At 39.3% G+C, this 18,003-nt stretch overlaps 2 protein-coding genes and 1 long non-coding RNA gene across 18 annotated transcripts in view; 2 read left to right on the forward strand and 1 right to left on the reverse strand.

Moving 5' to 3' along the window:
- The window catches only part of LOC122574312, an 80,456-nt gene extending 68,373 nt beyond the window's left edge, over positions 1-12,083 (forward strand). For 7 of the 13 annotated variants that reach the window (XR_006318986.1, XR_006318987.1, XR_006318988.1 and 4 more), the window contains one exon: positions 4,655-9,003. This is a non-coding gene — a long non-coding RNA (uncharacterized LOC122574312). Of the gene's footprint in view, positions 1-4,654; positions 9,004-9,340; positions 10,252-11,326 lie in introns of those variants that run through there. The other 6 variants (XR_006318989.1, XR_006318990.1, XR_006318997.1 and 3 more) reach the window with 6 other exon arrangements.
- Positions 12,084-12,220: 137 nt separating this feature from the next.
- On the reverse strand, positions 12,221-15,567 carry LOC122574306 (cyclic AMP-dependent transcription factor ATF-2). Of its 3 annotated transcripts, XM_043741744.1 has the most exons (8): positions 14,739-15,567; positions 14,492-14,585; positions 14,259-14,404; positions 13,877-14,202; positions 13,580-13,796; positions 13,157-13,493; positions 12,642-13,082; positions 12,221-12,425 (listed from the first exon to the last, which is right to left on the reverse strand). In XM_043741744.1, exons 1-7 carry the CDS (start codon positions 14,787-14,789, stop codon positions 12,679-12,681), a joined length of 1,575 nt encoding a protein of 524 aa, XP_043597679.1. In that variant the 5' UTR covers positions 14,790-15,567; the 3' UTR covers positions 12,221-12,425; positions 12,642-12,678. The 3 variants fall into 3 exon arrangements, with proteins under 3 accessions (XP_043597679.1, XP_043597680.1, XP_043597678.1); XM_043741745.1 differs by having other exon boundaries at positions 12,221-13,082; positions 14,259-14,401; XM_043741743.1 differs by having other exon boundaries at positions 12,221-13,082.
- A 480-nt stretch (positions 15,568-16,047) lies between these two features.
- LOC122574309 (39S ribosomal protein L16, mitochondrial) lies at positions 16,048-17,753 on the forward strand. 2 transcript variants are annotated; one of them, XM_043741749.1, is made up of 7 exons: positions 16,048-16,200; positions 16,361-16,657; positions 16,725-16,793; positions 16,876-17,033; positions 17,108-17,239; positions 17,296-17,406; positions 17,497-17,753. In XM_043741749.1, the coding sequence occupies exons 2-7, from the start codon at positions 16,618-16,620 to the stop codon at positions 17,710-17,712; spliced, it is 726 nt and encodes a 241-aa protein (XP_043597684.1). In that variant the 5' UTR covers positions 16,048-16,200; positions 16,361-16,617; the 3' UTR covers positions 17,713-17,753. The 2 variants fall into 2 exon arrangements, with proteins under 2 accessions (XP_043597684.1, XP_043597683.1); XM_043741748.1 differs by having other exon boundaries at positions 16,055-16,200; positions 16,343-16,657.
- Positions 17,754-18,003: the final 250 nt, after the last annotated feature.

The raw sequence follows: 18,003 nt of genomic DNA on the forward strand, positions 1-18,003 counted from the left end.
GCGTCGAAGGTAGTGCGCGGCTGGTGGCTGGTCGATGGTGTACGTCTCAAAGGGCCACATAGCTTAACTAGGAAGTGTTTTTTCCTTTATCCTTTATTTTTCGAATCTTCATCCTTCTGTTCTTCTCTTTTTGGTGTACTTAAAAAAAAAAAAGAAAAAAATACCACTGCCTTCTTGTAAACAATTATTTACCAACTAATAAATAGCAACGAGTCGATCAATTACAAGTTACAGGCGATAGACCTTTATTTTATAATTCTGTGATTTTGCACGAAACGTATTGGAAGATCCGCGTTTGTCTGACTAACAAACCTGGCGATATTTTGCCAGGAAATTTGTTGATGTTCGTAGCTTGTGACGCGTAAATCCTCGTTAATTATTAGTTAGACTAGGGCATGAAGAACCTGGTATTCAAGCTACAACTCTGATACTCGAAATGGTAAAAGGGAACATTCCCTGTTTGGTAATACCGGCCTGTGAATAGTCAACGCAATCTCGTGTGCGGTAATTATCGCCAAGCAAGATAGATCGCACGTTTCAATTAGCGGTTATCAAGACCCGTTCCATCCGATGCAAGATTTACGCTTGTCGATTAGGTTTCTGTACAATTGGAAATTGGAGATACCGTGGCAGAAATAAGCCTTGCCGAGTTTCCATTTGAACTTTTCTCATCCTTTCGAAAGCGTATCAACTATTGCAAGTTGAACATCATCGTACGTTGGTACTGTTTCATTTCAGCTGCTTCAATCGCATGATATTACACGTCAGTGATACACCCACTGATCTCGCTTACTTAAACGCTCCAACGATCTCTTGTATCCCTTTAGATAGATCCCTTTTTTCTTATTTTATTAGTTATTAATTCTTCGTATTTAAGTTCTATTTCGATATTTAGTTAGTTTCTATTATAGTTCTATTTATTAAGTTCCTAGTAATTATAATTATTAATCGATTACTCTCTTAATCGCGTGTCAGTCTACTACGAATTTTTCATGATTTCGGCCTTCGCTTGATTTCCGTTGTTTACTCAGATCACCGGAAAATGGCAATTGTACGATACGATAAATATTTTTGCTAAGAAAGATTGAACAGGAACTAAGAATATCGGGATATCTCACTTTCTTGGCAAAGAGCCCCTCGATTCGTCGTTACACGAACCGCGATAATCAGGCTACGCGAGAAACAATGAAATTAGAAGAATTTCAAGCTCGTTCGAAAATAAAACACCTGTAATAATAACCTGCGTCCGTAAGATGTCAATGCCTCCGTATAATTATTCCAACGCGTAACACTCTCATAAGTCTCCTGGAGATGGCTACGGCTATTAATAACCTTGCCACCAAGATTCACGTAACACGACTAACTATAGGCGCATTTAATAGAACGGTGATATCTTTCCGACCGAAAGCTCCTCTCCTGTTTCTTCGTCCCCTTTTCTTCCAACCGCGTCCCGAGGGCGCGGTTTGCACTTTTTAGCCGAATTTCCAGACCTTCTCGGCGACACCGACCGCCGCCTCATTAAGGAGTGACGTATCGACCTGGGAAATCGGCGTTATTCTCTACGGTTCTTGCAGTAATCAGTGCGTGGCGTTATCGCGAGAACGAATCTACGCGCCATTACTCGCAAAATTCGCCCACCCCTCGAGACTCTTGTCGAATTTACCGAGCAGACTCGAAAGATTGAATTCGTCGTACTTTACAGTTGGAACGCGTAACTTCATAGCAAATTAATCCTTTAACATGCTCACTCTTTTAACAATTGATCGCGTTAAAGGTACAGGGATTTTGTTTTCGGTATATTCGAGGGATTATATTCTGCGAATGTAAAAGCATAGGTTGTGCATTTTTTACGCCGTTCAAAATGCTTTTATCTTTGATATTTAAAAATAGAGACCTGTGGGAGGATGTACAATTCGATAAATCAATAATAACACGATAACGATTATAACAAAAAGAGTAAAACAGGTAACGATGAACGTACAAAAATAAAACTCTGAATTATCGGGAATAAGAGCCGATAAAAAAAAAAGGGGGATTGCTGAATATAATGATCATTAAAAAGTTGAACAAGTACATGAGAGATATCAACTTGAGCTTTGCGAACGATATATCATACGTATATTTTAACTACTCGATACAACTATAAGGCGAAGCACGTGTCCCAATTTTTGTATAAAATATTATAATTTCGTTTCGACAATGTCTCTGCAGGTAGCTGTTTTCGCGGACGTCACAAACTTGAATAAATTTTAAACATTTTAACATAGCCGTCGTGTATCTAACGAACATGGGCGTTAAAGAGTTAAAAGAAGGAAATCGTTGTTTCAGCCTGTCTGAAGTTCCTCTTTTTTCGCAATTGTCTGTACACAGAGGCCAGCGGGTCCAAGTAATTTCGCTAAAGATAAACGAGAAGCCGTTTTTCGACGTACACGTGAAATTAATTTCCTAGCAGGTTGTTTGGCCATTTTACAGTCATCCTGTTTTCACATCCACCCTCGAAACTAGCACGAGGGCGGAATAAAAAGATTAGTGGGTGTACTAGTATCGATGGACCAAGTAGCCTTGTCATGCCAACGTCCCCGGAGATTGACCATACCGGACGCCGTAAATAGAAAACGATGGATAGAGGTTGCTCTCGGTGAACAGGGGATACGGACCACCACCTATCTGCTCCGATAGGCAACGGTCGTTCCTCCCGTGGAAGGAGGAGATGTCCGAAACGAATGAGTGAACGAGAATAAAAAGAAAACAAAATAAACGACATGCAAAAACGAGTAAGAATTGAGAAAGAAGGGACAGGAAACAAAGAGAAAAAGGGGCGGTTAGAGGGGGAAAAGGGAGAAAGGAAAACAGGCTGACAGGGTGAAACAGTAGTCATGGTGTGTGCATATGGAGCTCAAGGTTAAACCTTGACCCTCCTATTCGGAACTGGAAACTTACCACGCCCAAAAGATGAACCACCCTCGATCCCTTTCTTCCTTTTCCCAAATGCTTTAACCGCTTTTCTGATTTATCGAGGCTCCTTGCAATTTCTTATCGCGCCGCGTCTGCTCGGAAAGGAATTCTTCGAAAGTTGAGAACTTCCGACGCTTCAGGTTCTTAAGCACGCCTTAATCTGTATTTCTCTTTAGTGAAATACACGAGCTTCATCGAGAGGTCCATTCGACGCGTATGCGATTAGGCATTTGGCGAATTTGCTTGGCCGGAAACGAGGGAAAAAGAGTGGAAATCTAGGGTGCAGATAGTAGCAGAGTGTGAGAGAGAGAACGATGCGAACGCTAGACGCGCGGCGAGAAAAAAAGTTGCTTAATTATTCACCGGGGGAAAGCGAATGGAAGATGCGCCGAAAGTTAAATAATTACATTTCCAGCAGCTGGCTGAAAAGCAGAATAGGTTAATTAAAATGAGCAGCATGCAACACCCGCCATACACCCGTGTGATATTCACGATCCGTTGAAACATTATGTAAATACGGTTAACGATCGTTTGTTCTCGGTTCTTCTCCTCTTTTCTTTTTTCATCTCATTCTTCTCGTTTTCGGCCTGCGATTCGCGTGGTCCTCTTCACACCAATCTCGACGGTCGTAGATCTCTTCTTTTTCGCTTTTCTTTCCCGTACCTTCGAAACCTGTACGCGGAAGATTAAAAACCATCCTTTTCCCATTCGTGATTATTACAAAAGAGCACCGAGTAGCTTGAGCTTTTATATTATTCGCCCTGAAAATTCCGGTCTTATCTCGTTCACAATGTTTCACGGACGTCTCCTCCCGGCCCCTATCCTCTGCCATCGCCACCATTCTTTTCGACCCCGGCGATACGAGTATTCAACGCGTGCCGCGTACTCTTGCAAATTTTCAATCGCATCAGTCATCGCGCGGTTTCGAATCGCTGCCGAGCATTATCTGTATCTGGGAAAAGCTCAAAGCGCCACCCACCAGACTCGCGTCGATCTGTCCTTTCAATTCGTGCTCTCGTACACGGTGCATTTAACCGGCTGCTATACGTACAACTCGCCGTGTATTCTTTTTCGACGCTTACGAAAGAGTATTTACTGTTGAATAACTCGCCGTTTCTCGAATCTCGTATTTTTATTCTTGTTTCTCGTTGTTGTTCTTTTTTTTCCTATTCTCCGTTTGAATTTAACAAACAGGAGGACAGTGGTTTCGTCGAAAATCTCGCAGACTTTGTTAACCTTTGCACCAGCAAGTGCTGGATCGTTTTAATCCAGCGCTTATATTAAGCCGTCTGTTTATGTGGACGATACAAAATATAATATTGCAAATATACGACTTGCTATAAATACACGCGGTGGTTTTTTAATACAACATCTTACACTCTCTTCGTGTCAAGTTCAACAACTTGAACCTTTTCCAAATTTCGAAAAAGATATAAGTACCGTCCTAAGATTTTCGAGCTGTTTGATAAACATTCGTGTGTAATTCCTCCAAGGAATTAATTATTTTAGTACGAGTACGAGATATTTCAGAAAACTAGGATGAAAATTTAATATGAAAAATTATCTTCCATAATGTTCGCGTCGATGTTGGACCAGTGTGACCCGCAGTTCGAAAATTGAATGGTCGAACCTTATTTCTATAAATCTCGGCGTCCGATTTACACGGTATTAACCAGTGTCGTCTGTGGTACGTTTACAGATCCAGAAAACAGCTGGCCCGAGAGCGAAGGTCGCCGGCCATGGAATATAATTAGTCCGCACCACTTATGGAACGTCAGGCCAACTATGGGTACACTGTACGCTGAAACGCTCACGCTAGTCGTCACGAGATCTACTTGGAAATCGGCCTTTGTCCAACACGTGTGTCCACGGACAGCTTTATTTCCTTCTTAAAGCGACTCCTTCGTTCTACCATCTGGACCATATGCCACGAAAGGAACGTCAGGAAATGACCTGCGCATTGATGGTCAGTATCGGCAAATCTTTCAATGGTAACCAACTATTTTTTCAGGAACGTTCCATGGACTTTTCCTCTATTCCTTTAGAGGATCCTTAGCGGGTCGATTGTTCGACGAAGCCTTGGACGAGCCTTTGGATTTTCCAAACAGCAGATAACCGATGCCAGAGTGCATAGTATATTACGACAGCTGTAATTGCCGGTGTATTAGCCATTGCAAATGTGGAACGTGCCAACCACAAGGTTTCCCTCGTAAACCTGGGGGAAGAAGATCGTCCAATTAACTGTCTTGTTTAATTGAATCTTATTTCCTTTCCGCTTGGTCCAGTTCCATCGGGGCTTCCGCGCTTAATCGCGCAAGCCGAACGCAATGCCTAGAAGAACAACCACGGACAAAAGTAATTTCAGCCTCCTCCTGGTAAATCACGGGACGATTTATTGTACGATAGAAAAGACAGAGTTAAATGGAGCAGCATTTTTGTCGTAGTCGTTGGTACTTGAGCCTTCGACAGCTCGCAAATTGTCGTCGAGAGCCGCTCGAATTTTGTGAAAACGGACCATACCACGTTTAAATGCCCGTCCAGACACGGGGCATTCTTTCGAATTTTTCAGACAATTCGTTTTGCGGCGGATGCCACGAGGGAGAGAACAGCAAGCAGAAACGAAGTAGCGGAGTTTCGGGAACCAAGGGGATGCGGGGAGCAATTCCCCGGGACGAGTCGAGGTGGAGGTGCAGGTATTCTTTTTAAGGCGGAACACTTTACCGTTGCTCGTTCCACGCTGGTAATGGAGAATCTCCCAGCCACCCCAAGGAATTAATTCGAGGCTAACGCCGAGACACTCCCCGATATCGAGTCACTTCGTTCCACGGGCCAATGTTAGTATCTGCTTACCACCCTCTCGGTTAGCTTTTCACCGTACTTAGCCATTTCGACTCCTTCTTTTCTCTTCTTGTTCAGCGAAACGATTTCTAATTTGTCCTCTAATTTGTCCAAGATCCTCGAATCCGTTTTACTGGGTCACTTGAAAAAAGCAAAGAAAGAGGACAGAGAAAAAAAAAAAGAAAGGTAAAATGTTCTCTGTATCTTTTTCCGCCTCTTACGTCCACTGGCTGCATCTGCGTACGTATTCGTCGGATATTTGGCTGCGATTTTTGCCATCAATTGTGCGCTTAAGCAGCCGTAGTAGCCCTTTATTGCCAGGGTCGTGGTCTCCAAGATGAAAAGCGAACTCCTGGCGAGCTTCCACCAGAATTAAGAGACACTCGAGGCGCTTTTTAATTAGCACGAAAGGACATCATCGGGAAGAGGCAGAGCTTCGGTCTAAATACGTAATTAAAGCCGTGAATGGGGTAGTTACAGTAACTGCGTGAAACGTCATCGACTGCCAGTGAAATCGGCCGGAAAACGCACTCTTTCGGAAACGTGCTGGCGCAATTCTTCTTCCCACGTCCTCTCAAAAACTCATTCTCATAACTTTATCTATATTTACGCGTGAAGCTCCCTCGTCGTAAATGCAAATCTTTCAGAAATTTGTTTACATTCTCGCATCGAGGAAGGATCACGATGGCATCCCTCTTTCACGATACAAAGCACGTGTTATTCGCCGCTTCGCATGTCTCTAAAATTCTTCCAGCGTAAGTAACATCCCTGCCCTTGAAAAATTCGGAAAATTCGGCAAGAAAATCAGAAACTGCCATTCGAAAACTTCCCCCACCGCCTAACTTTACGTACGCCTACTTTACGCGTGAAATTTATTTCATAGACGCAAATCTTCTAGATTCTCGTACGAAGGAGAAATCAGGAGAAGGCAGGATTTTCTTCACGATGCGAAGCACGTGTCGTTCGCCGCAGAATCTGCTTCTCTCTAGAATTCTTCGGGTATAATCTCTCCCCTTCTGACGAAAATTCAGAAGATTCCGAAGAAAAGCAAAAAATCGAAATTCGAAAGCCTGGTGTTTGAGTAAGTACACACAGGATGCCTTTGAAAGCATCTTCGGGCGCGCGAAAGAGATGAACGAGATCGGGGCGCGAGGTCGAGGGAGGCTGGCACAGCTTGAAAGGGAGGGGGAGAACCCGAGGGCCGAGAAAGAGAGGGAAATTCAAAGATGGCGCCACGCGTATGCCCGACAGAGATAAAGCACAAGGGTTAAAGAAAGACGTGCACTTTCGTTGGCTTCCCCTCTCACAGCGACGAAGAGTGACCGGGCCGAAAAGTCCGAATCCGATCGTGGAACGGCTCAGTAGTGCGCGAGACACATTTCCCGACGCGTGTTCGTCGCTCGTATCGATATCTCTCGATGATTCACGAGCGTTGCGGCGAGAATACGCGGCGACCAATCCCCAGTTCCGTTACATCAGCATCCGACTACGTGGGTCCTCGACGATTGGCTCTCTCTGCACTGCGCTCGAGTATCTCTCTCTAGCAACCAGAAAGGGAGAAAAAGAGATGCACTCGTATATTTTATACTCGCGATTCTGGCTTATTCTCGTACGAGATACAGCGTGATCTGTTCGCTGAAGAATCGTGCGTGCTTTTCGTGTGAAACGAGAAATTACGAGCTTTCGACGAAGAGGAAACGTTAGCGAGAATTCAACCAACAGCCGAGCGACAGAGAAAGGGAAGAGAGGGAGAGCAGAGCAGAGCAGAGTAAGAGGGTATTTTGGACGCAGATCGATCGGTCGCGGCCGCTCTCCGGTTCGCGCCATGTGACCGGTCAAAGACCAGTCTGCATAGAAAAAGAGGTTAGAAAACTTATCCGTTGTCTTTACGCGTACGGTGGCCGCGTGGTGTTACGTCCGTTCGTTAATCGAGAAAATGAGAGGTGTCGAGTAGCTTGACGTTATCAGTAGCGCGCGAGCCAGTGAACGATTCGGTTGTTTCTCATAAAGTGTGCATCGGTCGCGTTAGTTGTTATAGTGGCGGTCTTCGATGAGCGCGATCGCGAGGGAAATGAGAACAACGGAGTTTGCTACGAGAGTGTGTAGTTGTCTCGGGTCAGATGTAAAAATAAAAGGAAGCAGACGTGTCTCAAGGCTATCGCGCCGCATATTGTCTCGCCAGGAGCGTAAAATCACGCGAGAGTCTCCCTGCATACCGTTTATTTCATTCCGCCGATATCCTCCGACGTAAGCGCGCGCATCCTCTTATCATCGCTACGCTCGTATACTTGCACGGTTTACACGCGAGAGTGTTACTAATATAACCCGCTCTCCGAGTGGAGCTTTTGTTCAGTGTCACGAGTTTATTCTTCGTCGCTTGAAAAAAATCGCGCGCTTTAGAAAGGAAATAAATTAGATCACGGTAGTTTAAGTAATTAAATGTCAGCCGAATATAATGTAAAGCGTATAATGTGCATATATGAGATTATAATATTAATTCCTCTTGTTTTTATATTTGTTACTGTAAAAAAAAAATACAAAAAAAAAAACAGGACGAATTTGTGTTACAACCCAGTAGTATAATACAATGTAAGGATTAATTCCATCGTTGATATATTGGCAACAACGAAACGTATTTTTCGTTTGTTTTGCTTTCGATCTCTTCTCTCGCCGTATCTCGATTCCGGTGAGACAAAAAGAACGCGGCATGGAACAAATGCAGGGTTCGTCCGTGCATGAAATTCTACGAGGTTCGTTCCGAGAAAGAAATCAGCTCGAAGAAAAATAAATAAACGTGTGTTGCTTCTCTGCATACGTTCGATACATTGCTAGCACTTTTTCGATGATTCGTTTGCGACAAAACTCCATTATCGTATACATATAGCAAATATTTATGTATTTAATCGCTTTGGGGCCGATAGTTAGTAAAATATTCGTTTCAAGAAGTACGATCTACCAAGATCTATCTCTTCATGGAATCATAAACTTTGAAAAGCACGTGTGCTCAGGCCACGTGTTCTGTAACGTTACGAAAGAATTTTCTGTGGGGTCTTGAGTCTTCCTTTATTCTTTTTCTTCGTAATACTCATTCTTGCTTCTTGTTAATAGCAAGCGGGACACGAATGGTTTATTTCTTTTTCCTCCATTAGGAGGATGTTAAAACGTTTTCTTTGGGGCTTCAAGTTTTTTTTTTTTTTTTTTTTGTTAAATGATAAATGATATTGTTAGAAAATTAATTTATATTAACGACCAAACGTGGTACACTGTTACGTACACTAAAATAATAAGCGGCATTTCTCGAACGATTAAAATATCAAGCCAGCGTTAGGAGCTATATGTATATGGCGTGTATAGGCAGATAACGTGTGCTTATCTAAAAAAGCAGAATTCGTCTGCCGAAACCTTGAGCATTTCCGATTAACCTCTATATTTATTTATTAGAGATTTATTAGAGATTGCTGAATTAGGATTAATTTCTTATTTCTTCGAGAAGAATCAGAATATATAGCATGACATAGTAAAAATTATTCTTCTTTTCTTCTCACAGTTACCATTCGGTTGAGAAAGAAAATTCAACATACGCGTTAGTACTCCACGAGAGGTTGAAATATTTGCGATAGAATTGCGACAGTCATTGAAGTCAGCGAGGAAATTGAAGCCCAACGAGACAGATAAGTGGGTCGCATTCGCTTCTGACTGCTGATTTCTGAATTCACTGTCGCTGTTGCGAATCGACGTCAATGAGATCGATATCAATTAAGCCACGGGCCGTTGATCGCTGGAAACCCCATAAATGGCAATCTGCTTACACCCGGTATTTCCTGAGAATGCCTAACATACGCTGACCAAGTGTGTTTAGACACAATCTATATATTTCCTTCACATTTTACTAAAAAAAAAAAAAAAGAGAGAGAGAGAGAGAAGGAAAAATGGAATTTTAATTCTTACTTCGTTTACTTTATTTTATTTCATTTCAAAAATTAATGTAGCGTGCTTGAAGACGTTATGTGATTTTTTTTAAACACTATTAGCACATAGCGCGTAGAATTAAGTACGCGAAGCTATCTGGAAACTACGTTTCTATCGTTTTCCATGGAAATATGGTGTTCGCAGAAATCATGATCTGTATCAACGATTCCCTGCGGGCATCGAAAACGAAAGAAACTGGTCAGTCTGGACCAAGGTTAGAAGATTGCTCGTGTTGTATAATAGCCACGCGAGCTTGATTCAGGGCCGTAAAACTCGGGAACTCGCGAGGGGAGATGTGGTCTATTTCTGTGCACACGTTGAAAGCGGGAAACGTAGACGCGTAAGAACGACATGCCTAGTTGGAATCATAAGTGACACTCTTTTTATCTCATAATCGTCGAGTTAAAAAAACTTTTCAGATAAAATACTCGCTTAATTCCTACCATCGAACCAACCAATTATCGATACTGCTTGTATTTTGTATAATTCATGTTTTTTTTTTCCAGAAAGATTTATCGAGATAGATAGTAACAGGCTTTTTCAAACATCGTCATTTTTGTTCTTCTAAAGTTTGAAATGAAGTTCAGGTTTTTTCAACAATTGCCTGACTTGAAAAAGAGAACAGTTGTCACATTATATTTCTAATTATAATTTACATGTATACGCAAGCCGTTCCGTTTTATTTTTTATTAATTTTAAGAAGTCAAGTTACTCGAATTGAAACTCGAATTCGAATCAATTCGAATAAGGATGAAATTCAATGCTCTTTACAAATTTGCAATGGTTCAATGGATATCAATATTTATCAAAATATTGCATCAACAAAATTTACTTTCTTTCGTTTCGCTATCGATATTCACGAACTGTCCTTTTTTTCCCCCTCGCGTTCATTCTCAATGTGCGTCCCTTAGTTTACTTTTTCCTGCATCTCCAGATGCAACCGGAGAATCCTGCAGCTTTTTCATAAGCGATAAGGTTCTCGTTGGAATACGAAGAGAAGATACGTTTTGCCTAACTCGCTTGCCTCGGTTATCGAAGAACCGGCTTATCGACGTAGGAGAGCCGTTGGTATTTGCCGAGTATAACCGATAATTCAGTTACATTTCACTTGGCCCGTTGTGTTCTGGACACGTGAGTCATCGGTGTGACTCAAGGGGACGGAAATCTTGTTTGTCGAAAAAGCACAGGCCTTTTTCATCGTGTTTCGCAGTTTCGATATCTCTGTTTGACCGTTGTTGTCGTATTCTGCCGAAAGAGAGAGACACACGCAAACTCGCTGACAAAATATCAGATCGGTGACGAACTATGTCGGCACATTCTACATAATCAAAGGATAAACATAAATTTCTCTGTTGATTAGATAAAGTTAGGCGATAATATACGTTCGTCATTCAGAATGTCAGGAGACCATCAATTACTTACTTCTATCAATGTCTGCCATTCATTGGATTCTTTTTGAGAAAAGGGGAATGATTATAGCAATGTATAGAGTGAAACTGATGTAACCAGAGGGTAACTGATAGTAATATGCTCGAGGAGTACATAGAAGAATATTCTTTTTTAGGATTCACAGGAAATCACGCGAAGATTGGATACTACCAGGCGGCAAAGGAAGTTTTTGGTAGCCTCGTGTCGAGGCGTTTCGTGCCCAAAGCCCCTTATCATTCTCCTGTCCGGTGTAGAATTGTTAGACGACTGGACGGAGAACTGATAAGGGCCCGAGGGTCACAGAATCATCGTGAGATTTCATGCAACACTAAATGTGGATGAAAAACTGTGGAATCAATTGGGAAAACTTCAGAATTTAAGTTTTGTATAATTTTTCATCGATGAAGAGTAAAGTTTGACACATTTTTAATAAAATTGAACTGCTGATTAGAAAATTAAGGCATCATTTTGTTTGAAGAATACAATGTAAAGAAACGGAAAAAGATTGTCGACTTTTTTGTAAAAGAAAAGATATTTAAGAAACATTATTCGGTGTAAGTAGTAGATGTTCAAATTAATTCCGTACCTTTACATGTAATCGATTGTCTGTATGCGTTAAGTCAAAACCTTCTCCTGGCATCCTATGTTTTCCAGGTATTTTGACATAGAAAACCACTTTGTAACTCAACGCTGATAGCTATGTCGGAGATTGAGATGTATTTTGTGAATAAACGTCTAAATTATGTAAAAAGGCACGAAATTGATTTATAAGACTAATGTGTTATATATCCATCTTTTTACATCTATGTCATGTAAACAATAGATACATGTAGGTATATGTATTTTTTGCTTTTTTTATTAATAAACGATAAATAATTCATATACATATATTTTCGGATTAACTGGCAGGAAGGGAATAGGAAACCTACTGTATAATAAATGTTTGCAAAATTTATTCAATAAAATACTCGTTAATTAATATATTTTTCTAGAATAATGGAACCAGGTAAAATAAAGTGGATAAAAAACATTACCAGAAAAAATACTCTATTTATTATAATAGATTAATACTTGTAGTATGATTTCTTTCACAGACGCACCCGCAGATATACACGCGACCAGGCACTGTGTGAAAATTGAAAATTTCCAGAATGATACTCTTGCTGTACTTATTATGAAACAATAGTATCAATGCAGCACCTCTATTCTCTCCTCTCTTGTTCGCTGATTTAAACCTAAATGAGTTCAAACACATTGCGTGAATAAAAGACATCGTTACGCCTTGTAGTATGAAACCCACCGAACTCCTGTCAACCGCAACGCGCGAAATTTGAAACAGTCGTAACCTAGTTACGAATTAAGACGTGCTCGTAATTCTACACCAATTCCTCGCGGAGAATTAGTATAACTGAAATTGTTTAACGACTATTTACGATACTTGTCTTTTATACCTTTGAGCAAAATTTTGAAGTCTCCGATAAATTACATTCACGGTTCATTAGTCTTTGACGCGCTCTGATCAATCTCGTAATTAGGGTTAATTTGAATTATTTGCCTAGTAGGATTCTCCACTTTCTTCATAGGATTTTGTACAATAAAAATTTGCTTCGTTTCTTCCTTTTCTGTTAATAGTTGACCGACACCCATAATTTTTAAAGTAGGTACTGTTTTTATTAACGTAGCATTAGGAATTGATAAATTTGTATTGCAATCTACTTTTGGAAATATTATAGGGTTTTTCGAGACTGCCAGAGATAATTTTTTCTTCGGTGTAATAGGCACTTCCATGGAAGAGAAGGTCGTCCTTTTTATCGCAGATGCTACTGGAACTGGGCTTGTTATAGTATCAGAATTTACAGATATTATTTTTGGACCAAGTATTATGCCATTTCCTGTAAATAACATGAAAAGATAAAATAAAGAATAAAACAAATAGCGAGTAATTATTTTCATATTATTCTATTACCTTTCTGCATCGCCTTCGTAATTGGACAGTCTTTGTGAGCCAACAGAAGCGTTTTTAATTTAGCAACCTCCGTTCGTAGAACTTTTATTTCCATTTTTAGAGCCACATTGGTCTCATTCACATTGGTAACCGTTCTTTCCAGATGCTGTATCCACGCTTTTCTTTTAGCTCTTGCCCTCATCGCGCTAGCACGATTACGTTCGAGAATTTCTTTCTTTTTCAATTGATCTTCTACCGTTTTATTTCTATTCTTTTTTGAATTATTTAACTCATCTTTTGAAAAATTGCTATTCGGTTTTAGATTTTGTGAACCTTTCGTTAGTGTTTGTTTTAATTTCTATAATTATACGAAAAATATTATTTTCCAAAAGTGAGATAACTAAAACATTTTATTGAAGTATTATCCTAAATATACTAAAATACCATTTTTGCTAAAGATAAGGTAGAAACCGCTGGATTCTTGGACTCCAATCTTGTATTACATTGTAGAAGTGGTTCCGTCTTTATGACAACTGTTTGTTGCTTCAATGACTGCACGTTCGTTGTACCAACAGAATCGCAAACTGGAATTGCTGAGAGTTGCATTAATCTTCCATCTGCCGTTTTTAGTAGTAGTTGTACCTCCTCGCCGTTAATCAATCTTTACAAAAATGTATTCTCTATTCATTTTTGCAAGAACATTCAAATTTTTGATGAAAAGGAGATTTAAAAATTACTCACAATTGTGGATTAGGCTGTTCTTGTAAAACTTTCGGCATTATTGGCGTGTGCGTAACTTGATCGATAACATTCTCTGTTAAGGTCACATTTCGTTCAATGGTTAACTTTTCCTTCATTAAGTTCTGTTCATCCGTTTCAGTGAGTTTTACTGTACTGCAAACTTCAGTATGAATGGTAGTTTTTTCCTCTGTGCTTTTTTCAGTGATCGAGATGCTTCCACACTCTTGCACAGAATTTTCTGACAACATTTGACTGCTAGTAGACAGCACATCGGCTATGTGAGGAAATATGTGCGGTGTATGCAAAGTATCATCCGTAATTCCAGCCTAGAGACATACTTGTAATATGTGATATTGAAATTTATTTTAATTTCATGATTTACCTCTGGTACTGCCAGTGTGCCAGTGTTCCCAGACTCCACTGCCCTCCTAAAAGTTTCTTCGAAAGGATTTACATTTTGTAAATCTTGGAATAGGCCAACTTCCTCGCAGTTTCGAATGAAACGTGTTGGCGTTGGTGTTTGATCTGCTGCAAAATGTATAGACATCTCTTATTTACTTGTCTCTATGTATGAAATGTAATTCAATGATCAAACTTATTTCAATTGCGACCTACCAACAAAACTGCCATTCTTAGAACTATTTCCAAGATTTAACATCATATCATGTTTCTTCTTATGAACTGATAACTGGTCCTCATTTGCGAAACTCTGTAGAATAAGTGGAATATGATTAAATGATATATTCAAGCAATAAAAAATTCTTGTTCTTTCAATACAAGGAAGAATTACAAATTTACAATGAAATATATCAAGGCAAAATGCTTACTACTTTTAACATAAATATATAGATATCTTCATTACCATATTGCAACCTGATGAGGAGCAAGCAAAAATTTTCTCATTGTGTGCCATTATTAATCACTATTTTATGACAGCGGTTCACAGGTGGTACGATACAACAGAAAAACGAAGCCTAGAAGGTTGTGACACAACACGACTCGCCAGAAGGCACCATTCTTTTGGACGCTTTTATATAGATCATACATATTTTTGCTTAGTGTTGGTTCTTTTATACTTTCCAAGTCATTCAGAAACAAATACGTGGAAAAGAACAATGCACACAGTTTTCAAAAATGTTTTGACACAACGAGTCATATCAGCTGTTTCAACGTTAGACGAACAGTCTTTCATTATAAAAAGATAGAGCGGCAGATGGTAAGTTGCATAATTTGTATCTAGGGACATTTTATTACTTGCTTGCAGAGATGAGTAGGGAGGTTGCTAATGGCATGAGAGAAATTCAACCAAAAGTACTCTCCACGTATTACCATCTCTTGGGTTAAATGGTAGTTTTCGATCAAACTATGCACACATTTTTTTCTTCGATGATTTTAGTGGGAGTAACATGCGGATACACAAGAAGGGTGGAGATAGATGTGCGTACCGGATCTACGGAAAGTAGACGCTTAATGACGATTTGAAAACGAATGACATTTTGATCGCCAATTTTGTAAGAGCAGAATTGTTTAGCTCCATCAAGCAACGGAATCAAATTCTGATAAAATTACGCAATTACGTAAATTATTATACAGAGAATCATGAACTCATTGTAAAATTGTACGATAAATTGCAGTCAATAAATCAATCTTATTTTACAAATGAACAAAGCGTTTAATTGTTCAAAATCCTTGCAGCATCCACCATTCTCAAACATTGTTGTTCTCTCTTTCTATCACCGTTCGTACTGTCTATCCTTGCCGCACATTATTCCTATTTCTTTCTATTGCTGTTCGTGTCATCCGTTCTTATCGCATATTATTCCTCTTTCGTTCTATTGTCGTTCGTCCAGTCCATATTATTCGTACATTGTCCTCCTCTCTTCCGTTGCCGTTCGTATCGACTGTTGCTGTTGTACACTGTTTCTCTCTTTCTCTATTGCCTATTTTCTATTGTTTACGAGCGGCGTAGACTGTACGGACGGCTATAGAAAGAGAAAGGAATAGTATGTAAAGGAATAAGCGATACGAATGGCAATAGAACGAGAAGGGGATAGTGAAAACACGCGTGGACGAGAAAGAGGCTTCGGAACGTACGCGAACTGATGGAGATGCGTGAAAACGCTTGTAATTGGGTGGTGTTGTGCGCGAAGGGGCGGGAGCTGGAATATAGACATTTTCCCACCAAGAGCACCGAAAAAGAAATATGTATATAGCTGACCGCTAGAGTCTGATGCTAGAGTTTGCCTGTCTGATTAAACAAGAACAGACGGGGCCACTGAGCAGTGTCCTCTGTCAGTGTCCTCTATACCGCATCCACTTACACGGTAACATATGACTTGCGTACTTTGTCTATGACTTGTTTATGATATCTTTGTCTATGATCTTTGTACCTTTATGATTACTTTTAAATCATGTTTGATATCTTTGTGGTTCCAAAATGAGTCTAGTGTTATTTGTGGTGCATAGGTTGGTGATCTTTTTTAGTTGCCTATCATGATGTGTTGTGGTTACGTATTTGCATTTAACAATATTATGAATGGAAAATATAATGTAAAAGAAACGTGTTAAACAAACTGGAAATATATTGCAATTTTGAACGGAGGTGCTATTTTTTAAATACTGAGGCAATATTTAAAATCAGAAAGAAGTTTGAGGTTAAAAAGTTTAGAACGTAATATTTTTTAAGGCAAATACAGACAAATATTTTTTAACGGAGCAAGGCCTATATAATCGTTGTGAAGATGCAAGTGTGTAGGAGAATCTCAACATTATTGTTATCACGTAAGTTTTACTACAATTATTTCCTTCTTAACATATTTTGTCTTTACTAATTTGCATTATTTTATAGCACATTGTGTGTTTAAGTCGGTACCAGCAGCTGGAGTAAAATCTTGTTCAATACCAATTGACTTTAGCGGTATTTGAAATTATTAATTTGTTATAAAATAGAACAAAAAATATGTGTATACGTATTATTAATAAATAACTATTCTTCATAGATGTCGAATTTCCTGATCGTATGAAGCTCAGAGTTATGCCAAAAGTACCTCAGTATCCACCTCATATACGTCCTTATAAAACACAAAAAAGATTGAGACTAATGCGAGGCCCAGAAGAATATCACAATACCCTTTTACACAGACAATATGGCATAATAGTAAAGGAGTAAACACTAAAATTGAAAGACTGTATATGTGTCTAATTAAACATAAAGATGTGAATTTTTTTCAGGCAACAGGTGGTGGCAGACTGAAACAAAACAATTTTGAAATGATCCGTATGACAATTTTGAGAAATGTAGATTACAATAAAGTATTTGCAATTTGGAGAGTACCTGCTCCTTGGCAACCTATTACTAAGAAGGTAATGGATACGAAATAACATTTGAAGATGCTAATTTTAACTTATACACAATATAGGGCCATGGATTACGGATGGGTGCTGGTAAAGGAAATATAGATCATTATGCTACTCCAGTAAAAGCAGGACAAGTTATTATAGAAGTTGGAGGGAAGATCGAATATTTTGAGGTATTGACAAAATTTTATTGTAATCTTTCGACCTGTTATCGATCGTTAATATTTTGCCATAGCACGCGATATTACAAATAACTTTTTTAGGTTAAACGCGTTTTAAAAAATATTGCGAAAAGATTGCCATGTACTGCTATGGCAGTTAGTCAAGAAATTATGGACAAAATGGCAGAGACCAAGGAAAAAATGGAAAAAGAAAATCTAAACCCATGGACTTGGAAATATATCATTCAGAATAATATGCTTGGTTGTCATAAATGGATCTCAAAATATGACAAGCGATGGTTCAACGAGTATGTTTAATTTAAGATGTATATAACTGGAAATATACATTGCCTAAAGCACTCAAATGTCTCTTTAATTTTTGTATCTTCTCGTGTTTGTTTATTTTTTTTCTAATCATTATATTATGGTCAATCTTTATTAGAGAATAGTACGAATTATCGTTTTCGTTTCTTTCTGTTTCATGTAATTGTAAGAATCCATTTCCGGTGTGTAACGCGCCATTACTTACCTTATGTAACTAAAATTAGTATGTGCATTCGTTAGGAACGATGGATAGGATTGAAGTAGAATTCGAGCAATACCGATGTG

The sequence above is a fragment of the Bombus pyrosoma genome, linkage group LG13 (genome assembly GCF_014825855.1).
Source record: "Bombus pyrosoma isolate SC7728 linkage group LG13, ASM1482585v1, whole genome shotgun sequence".
Taxonomy (NCBI): domain Eukaryota; kingdom Metazoa; phylum Arthropoda; class Insecta; order Hymenoptera; family Apidae; genus Bombus; species Bombus pyrosoma.

Bases quoted from the DNA above. Each gene is read 5' to 3' on its own strand.
- LOC122574306 (XM_043741744.1), bottom strand. From the start codon at position 14,789: ATGGCACACAATGAGAAAATTTTTGCTTGCTCCTCATCAGGTTGCAAT. The intron at 14,405-14,491 runs GTAGGTCGCAAT...TACATTTTGCAG, and splicing joins TAAGAATGGCAGTTTTGTTG to CAGATCAAACACCAACGCCA. The intron at 13,797-13,876 runs GTGAGTAATTTT...ATTTTTGTAAAG, and splicing joins GAACAGCCTAATCCACAATT to ATTGATTAACGGCGAGGAGG.
- LOC122574309 (XM_043741749.1), top strand. From the start codon at position 16,618: ATGCAAGTGTGTAGGAGAATCTCAACATTATTGTTATCAC. The intron at 17,240-17,295 runs GTAATGGATACG...TACACAATATAG, and splicing joins GGCAACCTATTACTAAGAAG to GGCCATGGATTACGGATGGG. The intron at 17,407-17,496 runs GTATTGACAAAA...TAACTTTTTTAG, and splicing joins GGAAGATCGAATATTTTGAG to GTTAAACGCGTTTTAAAAAA.